This window comes from Cyprinus carpio, chromosome A13 (assembly GCF_018340385.1).
Source record: "Cyprinus carpio isolate SPL01 chromosome A13, ASM1834038v1, whole genome shotgun sequence".
NCBI lineage: Eukaryota > Metazoa > Chordata > Actinopteri > Cypriniformes > Cyprinidae > Cyprinus > Cyprinus carpio.
This window is the reverse complement of record NC_056584.1, coordinates 28,057,992-28,073,342: the sequence shown is the minus strand read 5'-3', so window position 1 is coordinate 28,073,342 and position 15,351 is coordinate 28,057,992. Positions and strand designations below refer to the sequence as shown.

The following is a 15,351-nucleotide window of genomic DNA, read 5'->3' as shown; positions in this document are numbered from 1 at the left end:
TGAAGTGTGGTATTGTGTTTATTTACACGCGAGCACCAACCATCTTCCCAAACTTGTAATGAGAAGTGCTTATCTAAAAAAAAATGAAATAAATGAATGAATAAAAAATTACTTGTAATGAGAAGTGCTTATTTTAAGGTATTTTTTTTATTGTTTTGCATTTAAAAATCAAGAAATTAAGACTACATTTTTTTTAATTAAAATGTTTTTTATAGCTGCCATTTAAAATAAAATGTTGATGATTATGGTTATATTTTTCTTACATACTATATTTTAGTTTTACAATGAAATATTAAATTATTATTATTATTATTTTTAGCTGCCATTTAAAATTTTTTTTACATACTATATTTTAGTTTTACAATGAAATATTAAATTATTATTATTATTATTTTGTAGCCATATTATTGCAATCACAAAATATTGGCAAAGCATTTTTTATTTTATTTTAGTGTGAAATATTAAAATAGTAATAATATTTCCAATTTTTTATAATTATAATAATAATACAGCAATATTAATATAAAATCATAAATTTAGGCAAAATTGTGTAAATACTTTTTTATTTTTATTTTACAATGATATATTAAAATAGCAATAATATTTCTTATTTAATAATAATAATAATAATAAATATTATTATTATAGCCATATTAATATTTATTATATAATCACAATATTTTGCAGCCCTACTGTACAAACAAGCACAGATTTCTATCAGAAAAATCACAATTAGATTTTTTCCCCATAAATGATGCAGCCCTAGTTCTAAAAATGTTTACACTTAAATAAACTTTAAATTCAAATCGAAAACCGATTCTGTGGTTATGAAACTAATCACAAGTAGAGTTTTTCTGTAGTCAGTTTTTGCACGTCTCAGTGCGTTGCTGTATTTACCGTACATGTCACACACATGCACAAATCTTTCATGCATCATAAATGCGCTTTAGTTTCTGCTGACGGTGCAGCCGTATTTCCGCTGTTGTGTGTAAAAGTGAAGCGTGGTGAAATCCGAGTGCTGATGGTACGTTTTCAGGTCTTCCACACTGACAGATTAAAGTAATCCAATTATGAAAATGAGCTTATTTTTTCCCTCTTTCTCTCTCTCTCTCTCTCTCTCTCTCTCTCTCTCTCTCTCTCTATCTTAATTTGAAGTTGTTCTGGGATCTGAACGCTCTTATCAGTGCGGGCCAAACCGTTGATCAGCGATCTGCCCTGAAATCATGAGAGTGCAGAGGAAGCACAGCTTTCTTTCTCTTCATTCATATTCCTCTGTTTTTTTTTTTCTCCCACAGGTTTCTGGAGAACTCTCTGCTCAGCGCTGAGGTGAAAGAGGGAGAGATTCTTCCTCCGACCATCCAGAAGCTGATGAAAGGATACAACAAATACCTCCGGCCTTTCTTTGACAGTAGGGACATAATGAATGTTGAATGCGTGCATGTGTGTACTGCATGTGGGCTGAACGGCGCTTTACTCTCTCACGTCTTCATTCAGAACAGATTGATTGATGCTTCATTATGTGACACATGCAAATGAGAATCGAAATGTGATTTAGCCACAGTACCATCGATCAGAAAGCGAGAGACATGCATAACATAACAGCAAGATTCTGTGTAAACTGTTGCTCCATCATGACTGAAGATGACTAAAGTGATAGCGCCCCTTGTGGCATCTCTGAGACATTACAAAATGCAGTTGAGCTTGCATTGTTCACAAACACACATGCATGCTCACGTCTTATTTCAGCACAACTGATATATTATAGTTTTTTGTTAATATTTTGAATTAGATTTTATTTTTATATTTTCTGTTTTAATTTTAATTTTAGTTACAGTTCTAGTAAGTTTGTTGTGTTTTTGTCTTTATTATTTTTTTAAATATGTCTATTTAATTTTTTTTTTTTTAGTTTATTTAGTTTTAGTTATTATTGTATGGAAGCTTGTTTCTGTCATAGCATAAAAAAATTAAATAAATAATTAAAAAGAAGTAATTTGGACTTTAAATAGCAATTAAGCTTTTATTTTTGTTGTTGTTGTTTTCTGGAATTGTGAGATATGAACTCACTAAATCTGACTTTCTCACAATTTTGAGTTTACATCTTGCAATTCTTTTTTTTTTAGTTTTTTTTTTGTAATTCTTTTTTTTTTGTTTTTGGAGAATAAAAATTCTGACCTTTGTTTTTGCATCTGAATTTAAAAAAAGTTGCACTTTTTTAAATCTTGTGGCAGAAACAAGCTTCCATATTTAGTACTTAAACTAGAAGTACTAAAAGAAAATGAAATGTTGCAGTGGCAACTAGCTGAAATAATGCCTTTCAAGTTAGTTAGATTTTTTTTTGCAAGGAAATTGATTAATTAGTTCTGTCACAATATTATTCTTGTTTTACACTGAAGAATTCCAGTTTTGAATGAAAGTATTGGCAAAGGCTAGAATTAGACACGCATTACAGTATTGGCAAAGGCTAGAATTAGACACGCACTAATTGCATTACTTAGATACTTTTTATAAAAAGTACTGTTATGTTACTTTTGTGTTACTTTTCCTCATCTGGGCTGGGCTTGCTTGTTTGTTTTAAATTAAAAAAAAAAGTTGACAAATGCAAAAGCTCTTTCACACCAAAAGTGAAATGAATGAGCCTCAGGCTGAAAGAATCTATCTATCTATCTATCTATCTATCTATCTATCTATCTATCTATCTATCTATCTATCTATCTATCTATCTATCTATCTATCAAAGCAACACTTTAGCAACTAGCCAAACCAACCTAGTAACCACCCTCAGTACCTCAGCAACCACAGAGCAACACCCTAGCAACCACTCTGGGTAGCCTAGCAACCACCCCAAGTACCCTAGCAACACCTTAGCAACCACCTCCAATACCCTAGTAACCCCATAGCAACACCTTAGCAACCAACCAGAGTACCCTAGTAACCTTATAGCAACACCCTAGCAACCACCCTGGGTACCCTAGCAACCGCATATCAACACCTTAGCAACCACCCAGAGTACCCTAGCAACCACCCATCACCTAGCAACTGCATAGCAATACCCTAGCAACCACCATAGCAACCACCCCAAGTTCCCTAGCAACCACATAACAACACCCTAGCAACATTAACATCTGTACAGTTATTTCAGTAAAAGTAAAAAAAAAAAAAAAAAGTAGAGTAAAACAACAACAACAAAAAACTAAATTGTTCAAATCTTGGATCGGTCAAACATTCTGAAAACAAATTGAGATTTTATTTTTTCCATATTGCCCAGCCATAAGCTAGACTTTAAGCAACTAACACAAGTATCCCTGTAACTCAGGGATAACTAATAGCACCAACATCATGGGTTCGATTCCTGAAGAGTGCATGAACTAATCAAGTGTAAACCTTGAATGCAATGCGAGTCACTTCAGATAAAAGCATCTGCTAAATGCATGAAGTAAAAGCTGTTAAATGAGACAAAGCTCCAGTTAACTCCAGTATGATATGAAATCAATCTGCTGTTGATGTCCAATCATTTGCATCTTTGCATGCTCCCCGTCACACTTACAGCAAAATGCATGTCTCATCTCAGAGTGAATTGCCTTTCGGCTCACATCTCTCGCAGTGCATCGGTGGCAGACAGACACGAACTGTTGAATCCAGAGGGACAAATACTTCAGTAACACGTTCATTTGTCCCTGTTCACTGCATGTTCACCCCCGGCATCGACTTCATTCTGTTGTGAAGATGTGTGAAGAAATAAAACACATGCCTCCCACATTGTCAGCTTTAATGAGCAGAGAGTTTCGCTCGCAGGGTTTCCGTCTTTAGCAACGATTCTCTGAATTATGATTGCATGCCCTCTCTCATCTCTGTTCTGCAGATGGTCCCGTCACGGTGGGCATGAGTTTAGACATCGCCAGTATTGATACCATTTCTGAGATCAACATGGTGAGAAACAGAGCACCCTCACACACCACATCAGTTTGCATGAATGGTGACTCGAAAACTCTTATCTGCTCATTAGTGAGTATTTATTTATTTATTTATTGCTCATACTTGAGATTAAGGGCTTGTTTAAGTTCATAACCTTAAGTAATAAACTTCTCCCACACAAGTATTATTATTAGTTGTAGTTGTAGAAGTAGTAAAACAAAATAAAATTATAATTTTTAATAATAATAATTATTATTTTTATTATTAAATAATGATATTAAAAACATTATTATTTATATTTTTTATTTTTGTAATAAGAAAATATTTACAAATGATTATTTATTATTATCAATTGGTTAATTTTTTTATAATAATAATTATTAAAAAAAGACAATAATAATAACAATATTCCATGCATATATTAGTTATTTTAATTATAATAATAATATTGTAATAATCAAAATAATTGAAAAAGTATTATTATTTAGCAAATTTCTTTATTTTTTATTATTATTAAAATAACAATAATTGAAAAGGAAATTAATAATAATAATAATAATAATAATAATAATACAATACTAATAAATAAGTAAAAACAATATTTAAAATTTGTTTTATTATTATTTTTGCTTATTATTATTATTATTAATAATAATAATAATAATAATAATAATAATAATTAAACACAAATAATACTAGTTTAATATGTATTATTATTATTATTGCTTGTAATTAAAGTTAAGGGTTTGTTCCAGTTCTTAATCTGAAGTATTACACTTTGGCTCCTCTCACACAGTTTATGTTGTGCTGTTCATAAACTGTGAAAGTGTATATTTGTATTGATTGCTGAATCATTACGGCTGCTGTGCTGTTGTTGACCGAGCAGGACTACACCGCCACAATCTTCCTCCGTCAGCGCTGGACAGACGAGCGGCTCGTGTTTGAAGGCAATAAGAGCTTGAGTCTGGACGGGCGACTGGTGGAGCTGCTGTGGGTCCCAGACACCTATATAGTGGACTCCAAGAAGTCCTTCCTCCACGACATCACCGTGGAGAACCGACTGATCCGGATCTTTCCCAACGGAACCGTGCTCTATGCGCTCCGGTGAGGCTTTATCTGGTCTGTAGCACAGATATATAGCTCTGAATCTGACCGTTGAGCTCTCTTGATGTGTTAACAACAAATTTTTATTTATTATTAATAATAATAATAATATATATATATATATATATATATATATAGACATTGTTTCTTAACACAAATGTATCATTCAAAATTTATCCATTCGACCATTCAATATACTGTACTTCATATACACAACTAAAATAATTAATTATTATTACTGTATTTTTACAATATTAATAATTAATAATGCTAATAAATAAAAATAAAAATAACAATAAATAATTAAAAGTACATAATATTTATAATAACAATTATTATTAATAGCAATAATAATATTAAGTTCAAAATATTTAAAATATTTACAAATACTACTAGCCTACTACAACTAATAATAGTAATAATTATTATTATTATTATTAAGAAGAAGAAGAAGAAGAAAATCTAAATAAATAAGTCTGAATTCAGTTTTGCATATTATTAAAATGGAAGGATGAGGATTAAATAAAGATATTTAGTTAGTTTTTATTTAGAAATAATAAGAAACAATAACAAAAATAACAAATAACAAAATAACAAATAATAATAATAATATAGTTAATTTAACTTATAATAAAATAATAAAATAATTAATAATAAAAACTTATCTTAATAATAAGAAATAATAAAAATAATAAATAATAAAATAATAAATAATAATAATAATAATAAAATAATAATAGTATTATTGTTGTAATTTTAAATAATAATAATAATAATAATAATTTTAATAATAATAAAATAATAATAATAATAATAATAATAATACATTTAAAATAAATAAACAATTAAAAATAATTTAATAATACAAATATATTAATAATTATTATTGTTGTTGTTATTACATAACCATATAGAACCAAAACATTTTGCCAAAATTGTGCAGCTCTACAAACAAGCACAGCAAACCTGGAAGTTTTTTAATCACTTCTTGGTTTAAGGATATGTAGATATTTCTCCTGGAAAACAAGCCTAAAATACTGATTACAGACGGGATGTTTTGCAGCCTGTGCCTCTTTACCATTCATTAAATATCAGAAGCTTGATGAAAACATGTCAGTGTTTATGAAACATAATCTGAGTCGTGTTTTTCTCTGTAGGATCACCACGACTGTGGCCTGTAATATGGATCTGACCAAATATCCGATGGACAAACAGACGTGCACCTTACAACTGGAGAGCTGTAAGAAAACTCACACATTTCCAGCTTTTGCTTCCCTAAAGTGTTGCTCTGGCAACAAGCTGACATTTCTGTGCTCTTGTTTGTGACATCTGTACTCACACAATGTTCATGCTGTTTCATATTTTATAAGAGCATGTTGTGCTTGCACACAAACACGCCACATCACGCCTGTTTTCTTTCCTCGCACTTGCATGCGATGCAGATCTCTGATGTGTAGTTGCATAAGATCATTAATATAAATACATGTTACAGAGAGACAGGAAGCAGTCCAAGATGCTCCTGTTTGATGTGTGTGTGACAGCCACTAGATTCAGGTCAGGATTTGCTGAGTGCTGAGTTTATCTTCCTCTTCATCTCTCCGCCCGTCTGCCGTTCTCTGATCTTCTCGTTCTTCTCTAGCAGCCTGTGAGTTTTGGATGTGGATCTCTTTCACGTCTTCTGCTCGTGTTTATATAAAGAGTAGGAGCGTTAGAGGAGCTTCTGAAGTCTGTCTCACCCACAATCCGCAGTCTATCTCTAATGAAAAGACAGAAAGCTTCACTCGTGGGTGAATTTCAAGAAATGTCTGGGTCGTATTGCACTCTAAAAATGAAAAGACGAAATAAGGTTTCTTGATGCATTTTACATGCACAAACTGCAGGAACTGTTTTGCATTGTGATATTTTCATGACAGTTTTGCCTCAAATTGCAATTTTTGCACAGGTTTTCTAAAGAAATTATTTGCACAATATAAACAGTATCTGATTACTGTCCCACAGCGCCACCAAGAGGACACATTACACACCAATACACATGGCCATTTATCTGATATAGTCCCCTACACATCAAAATATTTGTACATTTCTTAATAAATATAAATTATTTAGACTGCATTCACAGTTTCTTGACAGTTTGTCCCATTTCAGATCACTCCAGAACTGACTTGCGTGCATCAAATATTTTTTCTCTTTTTCATAAGTACATCATAAGCAATTTTATAATATTATTTAATCTGTTGTTATTATTATTACTATTATTTTCCACATGAAAGCACAAAAACATAGTACTTCTAGTCTTACATGTTTACTTTAGCATTTTTGTTTTCACTGATCAAAGTAAATGTTAGGATTGATTAATATTTTAACAATTACACTAGTGTTTAAAAGTTTGGGGTCAAAAGTTTTTTTTTTTTTTTTTTTCTTAATTAATACCTTTATTCATCAAGTATGCATTAAATTGATCAAAAGTGACAGTAAAGACATTTATTATTTTTATAATTACAAAAGATTTCTATTTCAAATAAATGTTGTTCTTTTCAACTTTCTATTCAAAATGTTTCACGGTTTCCACAGAAATATTGTGCAGCACAACTGTTTTCAACGTCGATAATAATCAGAAATGTTTCTTGAGCAGCAAATCATCATAGTAGAATGATTTCTGAAGATCATGTGACACTGAAGACTGGAGTAATGATGCTGAAAATTCAGCTGCGCATCACAGAAATAAATTACATTTTATTATATATTCATATAGAAAACAGTTGTTTTAAATTGTAAAAACTATTTTTACTGTATTTTTGACAAAATAAGTGCAGCCTTGGTGAGCAGAAGAGACTGATTTATTTCCCATGTATGAAAGCGTCCCGGACTGGTCATGTCTAAATTGAGTGTGCTTGTGTTGATCTGTTTGTCTGTTCACAGGGGGTTATAACATCAATGACGTGATGTTTTACTGGGCTCGAGGGAACGACTCTGTGAGCGGTTTGGACACGCTGAAACTGGCTCAGTTCACCGTAGAAGATCATTACACCTCAGTGTCTGAAGCCGTATATGAGACGGGTACACAAGACCACAAACACACCGCAGTCAACATCTAACGTCTGTGGAGCCGCTTATTAACAGAGACCTGATAATAATACCTGTTTCATCAGAAATTGCACTGAAATGACCATGTTTCATGTTTATGGCTGTTTCATCAGAAATGGCACTGAAATGACCATGTTTCATGTTTATGTCAATTCAGGAGTGACTCCGGAACAATAATGTTCTCTCATATTTCAAAGTTTTAGTGCTTGATCCTGTTCTGTACACACAGTTCAGTAATTTACGGGAGTGAGAAATGCATTTTACAATCAAACTGTCTGTTTTTGGAGTTCAGTAATTTACGGGAGTGAGAAATGCATTTTACAATCAAACTGACTCCTGAAATATGCAAGTAGTGTCAACCACATTTACAGAAATTCTATGCAGTGTGTACGGAAACTGAATGAAGCATTTAAATGTGTATCAGAGTTGTGCATTTTCTGTATGTAGTGTTGCCAGATCTTCCTAGAAAAAAACAGCAAATGAGAACAAGCTCAAAATAAAATCAAATCCAGATGCTTTATCTTGGAAATAATTCACATACCAAAATATTGGGAGGTCGCGAGTCCTACACCTGCCAATCTTATGAACTCTGTAAACTGGATCGCTTAATGAGCTGAGCCCAAAGACAATTAATAAGCGTGGACATGGCAACCCTTCAAGAGCACACTCTGCTAAGTAGCCTTCCAAACATAAATGAAAGAGGACGCCTCTGTCGATGGTGGTTTAGTTAAAATCAGCAAACATAAATATCGTTGGTCGCTGTATTATCACTTTGGTTAAAATAGCTGATACCGAAAGCGTGAGACGGCAAAACGTTGCTATGGTGCCAATCATCACATTTTCTAGAGTGAGTTCTTTTCCATACATGCACACAACTGTAATAATGATAATAATATGGTTGTCACTCCTGCAACTTTACAGTGTGTATGTGGCTATAAAAACCACTCCAATAACTTCTGAATTATTGATAGTCTTGAAGACTTTTACTTGGACGCACAACATCAATGTTTTATATACCCATGAAAGGACTCTGATTCTCTTCCCAGGAAATTATCCCAAGCTGATCTTTCATTTCGAGCTGAAGAGGAGCATCCTGTACTTCATCCTGGAGACATACGTGCCGTCCAGCCTGCTGGTGGTTCTGTCCTGGGTCTCTTTCTGGATCAGCCAATCATCCGTCCCCGCTCGCATCTGCATAGGTATAAGCAACCTACACCTTGGGAACCACATAGTAACCACCCAGAATACCTTAACAACCATATAGTAACCACCTAGAACATCCAAGCAACCTACACCTTGGCAACCATATAATAACCATCCAGAAGATCCTAGCAGCCAACACCTTGGCAACCACATAGTAACCACCCAGAAGATCCTAGCAACCAAACATAGTAACCCCACATAGTAACCACTTAGATCCTCCTAGCAACCATATAGTAAATATCTGTAGCATCCTAGCAACCAACACCTTGGCAACCATATTGTAACCACCCATAACATCCTAGTAACCAACACCTTGGCAACCTACATAGTAACCAACACTTTGACAATCATTTAGTAATCACCTAGAATATCCTAGCAACCAACACACCTTGCCAACTATATAGTAACTATCCATAACATCCTAGCAACCAACACTTTGGCAACCACATAGTAACCACCTAGAAAATCCTAGTAACCAACTCCTTGGCAACCATGTAGTAACTATCCATAACATCCTAGCAACCAACACCTTGACAACCATATTGTAACCACTCAGAACATCCTAGTAACCAACACCTTGGCAACCACACAACAACCAACGCCTTGGAAATCACAAAGTAATCACCTAGACACAAATCACACAGTAAGCACCTAGAAAACATATAGTAACTACCTTGAACATCCTATCAACCAACACCTTAGCAACTGTATAGTAACTACCTAGAACATCCTAAATCAACTAGAACCACATAGTAACTACCTTGAACATCCTATACCCAGAACATCCTAGTAACTAATATATTGGCAACCACATAGTAACCAACACCTTGACAATCACTTAGTAATCACCTAGAACATCCTAGCAACCAACACCTTGACAACCACATAGTAACCACCCAGAACATCTTAGCAACCAACATATAGTAATAGTAAAGAACACCTTGGCAACCATATGGTAACCATCCAGCTAGCAACCAACACCTTGGCAACCATATGGACCATAACCACCCAGAATATAGTAACCACCCAGAACATCCTAGCAACCAACACCTTGGCAACCACATCGTAACCACCCAGAACATCCTAGCAACCAACACCTTAACAGCCATATAGTAACCACCGAGAACATCCTAGCAACCATCCAGAGCACCTCAGCAAGCACCCAGAACATCCTAACAACCACATAGTAACAACCCGTAACACTTTAGAAACTACACAGAAACCTCCAAAAACACAACCAAAACTACATGGCAACCACCAAAAACACCTGAGAAACCACATAGTAACCACCCAATACATCATATCAACCACATATATAAATCAAACAGAAACATCCTAACAACCACATAGCAACCCCCAATAACACATTAGCAACCATATACATGGTAAAAAATATTTTCTTTTAAGTTTTAAATAAAACAAAGATTATTGGAGTTGATTTTAAAATAAAATACCATTTCAGGATTTCTACTTCAAAATTTCTTGTTCATCAAATTCAATGTGCTACTAGTCAGTTCTTTGTGAAATTTAGTAGCTATTTTAGGGTGAAAATCCTTTCATAGTAAATCTACAACATTATTTTTTTCAGTGTAGTAACTACACAGAACATCTTAACATTCACACATCCAGTATAATAACTGCAAAAGCTGATTTCCTTCTGACAGTTTAGAGCTGGGCAGATGAGCGTTTCAGCTGAGCATGTGTGTTATTGGTACATGTTAAAGGCGTGACGACCGTCCTGACAATGACCACGCTGATGATGGGCGCGCGGACGTCTCTGCCCAATGCCAACTGCTTCATCAAGGCCATTGACGTGTACCTGGGCATCTGCTTCAGCTTCATCTTTGGAGCGCTGATAGAGTACGCTGTGGCCCACTTCTGCACGCTTCAGCACCCTGACTACAACAACGGACTCATGGTAAGATAGGATTATCATCAACATCATCATCATAGTGTTCATCATCGTCTGTGCTGTTTTCTAAGGTAAGCATCATTATTATTGCCCATACTGTACTTTGAGTCTTAAAGGGATAGTTCACCCAAAAATTTAAATTTACTCACCCTCAGGCCATGCAAGATGTAGAGGACTTTTTTCTTCAGTAGAAGAGTAAAGAAGATTTTTAGCTGAAACCGTGGTTGGTGATTCATAAAATGCAAGTCAGCAGCTGCCCGTCTTTGAGAATAAAAAAGCATATCAAGGAACGCAAAATGAATCTTTTGTCTCCTGACGATACAGTATATTGAGGTTTTATGAAGTGAAACGATCGGTCTGTGTAAGAAACTGAACATTATTTACCACATTATTACCTGTAATCCAGAGCTTCAGGCAAATGGGAAAATATGTTTCTTTTCTGCGAACTGGTTCTTTCGGACAGTTCGTTTTAATGAACTGGTTCATTAGTTTGTTTATGCAATCATGCAATAATGTAACGTATACACAATTATATTATTAAAGCACCCAATAATGATGTAAAATGTTTTACATGTCTAAAGCATATAAAGTAAATAATCTTGTCTTCATCAGCTCATCTTTTAACATAAAGGCAAAGCAAGTTTATTTATATATCACATTTCATACACAATGCTAATTCAAAGTGCTTTACATAAAAGGAAGTAAAATAATAAAAATATCAGAGTGCTCTGTTAAGTTTATATTCAGTGAACATATCTGCAATATATTTAGGTCCTAGGCCATTGACTGATTTATAAATGAGCAAAAGTACTTTAAAATCAATCCTAAATGTAACTGGAAGCCAGTGTAAGGACCTGAGGACTGGTGTGATATGCTCAGATTCTAGTCAGAATCCTGGCAGCAGTGTTCTGGAATCTGCAGCTGTCTAATGGTCTTCTTGTGAAGGCCGGTGAGGAGACCATTACAATAGTCCACCCTGCTGGTGATAAAGGCACGAACAAGTTTCTCCAAGTCTTGACTGGGAACAAAACATCTAATTCTTGCAATGTTTTTTTTTTAGATGATAGTATGTTGATTTAGTTACTGCTTTGACATGACTACTGAAACTAAGTTCTGTCTCCAAAATCACACCAAGATTCCTGATTTGATTTTTAGTTGTTTGTCCCCTAGAGTCAATGTATGCATTCACCTTGAGAACTTCATCTTTGTTTCCAAATGCAATGACTTCAGTTTTCTCCTCGTTTAACTGAAGAAAGTTTTGGCACATCCAACTGTTAACTGTTAACCAAGAGAAACTACAAAAGCTTTCATTTCGCTCCTTCATTCGAGTGCTGGGTTCACACATGTGCATATCAGCGGCTCATCAGTCTTTGGTCTGAGTCAGAACTGTTTCCTAAGTTCAGTGACTGTTGGAGAAACTTGAGCGCTGAATGATGCATTCATCACAGGATCAGATATGCTGCTATTTCGGCTCATTTCCAGTTGGAGTGACTGTCAGGCATCTGAAAGTGAGTTTTAAATGAGTAACTTGAGCCGTGAACTGTTTCAGGTGGTTCAGTAGGATTTGATGCACTGGTTCAAGTAGGTCACAAAAAAAAAAAAAAAAATTGGTTCTAAAGAATGATTTTGTTTTGTTGGAGGGCATGGCTTTGCTTTGGGTTATGGTTTGGATTTAATGTTGTTGTGTTTAATATTAAGTTTCTTGCACAGACCAATCATTTCACTTCATAAGACCTCAATATATTGTCAGGAGCCATGGCTATTAATTTTGTGTTAATTCCATTCTCAAAGATGCAGCCACTAACTTGCATTTACCGAATCACCAAGGACCACGGTTTCAGCTAAAAATCTTCTTTACTGTTATGCTGAAGAAAAAAAGTCACCTACATCTTGGATGGCGTGGGGGAGAGTAAATTAACAGCAAAATTTCATTAAAGTCCCTTTTAATGTCACTTTCGCACAGGTAAGACACACTCAAAATTATTTAATAAAATGTCAATTATAATCATTATTGTTATTCCCATTATCATCATTGTAATTTTTTATTGTTCATCTCAACATACTTAGGGTCTTGTTAAATTTCATTGCTCATTTTCTCTCGTCTCTGTGTTTTCTCTGTCAGTACGGTCATCACATGCATGAGTGTGAGGAGGAGATGAATGGCATCGTCACCACCATCACCAGCGATTCTTCACGGCTAAAGCGACGCAAAGACGGTCCGGCACTTGTGCCCACCGTCACCGGTGAGCCTGGCCTCACACCCTCCAGCCCGACCGCCAGTGAACCCAAGACCGCAGAGGTCCCGACAGAGCTCTTTAGCCGCTGTGCCAAAAACATCTCCGTCCTGAGGAAGATCCTGAGATCCATCAACTGCTGTCATGTGGAAAACCCACATTATATAGACAACTACTCGCGGTTAACCTTCCCACTGTCGTTCATCTTCGTTAATCTGCTATACTGGACATACTACCTGTACTTTTAACCAGGGCATCATGCTGAATCATTTCTGTGTGTTAGTAAGTACGCTAGTGTGGGCACGTGTGTCTGAAAGACCAGTAGAGACTCAACAGAGAAGGAAAATAATTAGGGTTACGCCGATACTACATTTCTCAGCAGATACCAATAGCCAATTATTCAGAATGATGTTTGCCGATACGAATGCTGATTATTCAGAATGATATCTGCAGATACCGATAGCCGATTAATCGGAATGAGATCTGCTGATACTAATATAGTATTTAGAATGATATCTGCCAATACCAATAGTCAGTTATTCAGAATGATTTCTGCCGATACTGAATATTCAGAATTATATCTGCTGATACTAATATCTGATTATATAGAATGATATCTGCTGATAACAATAGCCGATTATTCAGAATGATATCTTCTAGTACCGATACAAATAATGATAGGCAATTATTTAGAATGATATCTGCTGATACTAATATCCATTTATATAGAATGATATCTGCCTATACCAATAGCCAATTATTCAGAATGATATCTGCCAATACGATTATTCAGAATGATTTCTGCTGGTACCGATAGCCGATTATTCAGAATTATATCTGCTGATACCAATATCCAATTCTAAAAATCTAATAATATCTACCGATACTGATACCGGCAGCTGATTATTCGGAATGATATCTGCCAGTGCAGATACTAATACAGATAGCCGATTATTCAGAATGATATCTGCAGATATCGATAGCCGATTAATCGGAATGAGATCTGCTGATACTAATATAGTATTTAGAATGATATCTGCCAATACCAATAGTCAGTTACTCAGAATGATTTCTGCCGATACTGAATATTCAGAACTATATCTGCTGATAGTAATATCTGATTATATAGAATGATATCTGCTGATAACAATAGCCGATTATTCAGAATGATATCTTCTAGTACCGATACAAATAATGATAGGCAATTATTTAGAATGATATCTGCTGATACTTAATATCCATTTATATAGAATGATATCTGCCTATACCAATAGCCAATTATTCAGAATGATATCTGCCAATACGATTATTTCAGAATGATTTCTGCTGGTACCAATATCCAATTCTAATAATCTAATAATATCTACCGATACTGATACCGGCAGCTGATTATTCGGAATGATATCTGCCAGTGCAGATACTAATACAGATAGCCGATTATTCAGAATGATATCTGCCGATACCGATACAAATACTGATACCGACAGCCGATTATTCAGAATGATGCCGATACTATAGATCTATAATCAGCATTTGTGCTTTAATCTCCATTACTACATTTACTATAGCACTTACAGCATGTAAAAGCCTAAATGTCAACTTTTTGAATTACTCAGTAAATCCCTATTATTATTTGTCATCCTTGCAGTGGATAAACTTAGCAACATAATCCCTGTGAGTCGCTTTTTCTGTATGGAAAACATCCATATGTTTATTTTTTGAAAGTTTGAGTGTTTACCAGCTCTGATGTGCTACAGATGCTGTTGACAGAGATTAACTTGCATTGAACATAGTGAGGAGACATGTTCAGTATCCGTATTGTCCCATATATGAATCTCACTGATAGCGTAAGCTTCAGGTTGGAAGTTTGTTGTGGCTGATGGTGGCTATTCAACCCTGGAT

General features: G+C 34.7%; 1 protein-coding gene across 1 annotated transcript in view; it reads left to right on the top strand.

Annotated features, from left to right (window-relative positions):
* Positions 1-14,663, top strand: part of LOC109113657 (gamma-aminobutyric acid receptor subunit pi-like) — a 34,936-nt gene extending 20,273 nt beyond the window's left edge. The window contains exons 3-10 of the mRNA XM_042769567.1: positions 1,296-1,408; positions 3,860-3,927; positions 4,799-5,016; positions 6,174-6,256; positions 7,936-8,073; positions 9,147-9,299; positions 11,028-11,221; positions 13,338-14,663. Coding sequence (XP_042625501.1) covers positions 1,296-1,408; positions 3,860-3,927; positions 4,799-5,016; positions 6,174-6,256; positions 7,936-8,073; positions 9,147-9,299; positions 11,028-11,221; positions 13,338-13,697 — 1,327 coding nt within the window. The 3' untranslated portion in view covers positions 13,698-14,663. The remainder of the gene's footprint in view (positions 1-1,295; positions 1,409-3,859; positions 3,928-4,798; positions 5,017-6,173; positions 6,257-7,935; positions 8,074-9,146; positions 9,300-11,027; positions 11,222-13,337) is intronic.
* The last annotated feature ends 688 nt before the right edge of the window (positions 14,664-15,351 follow it).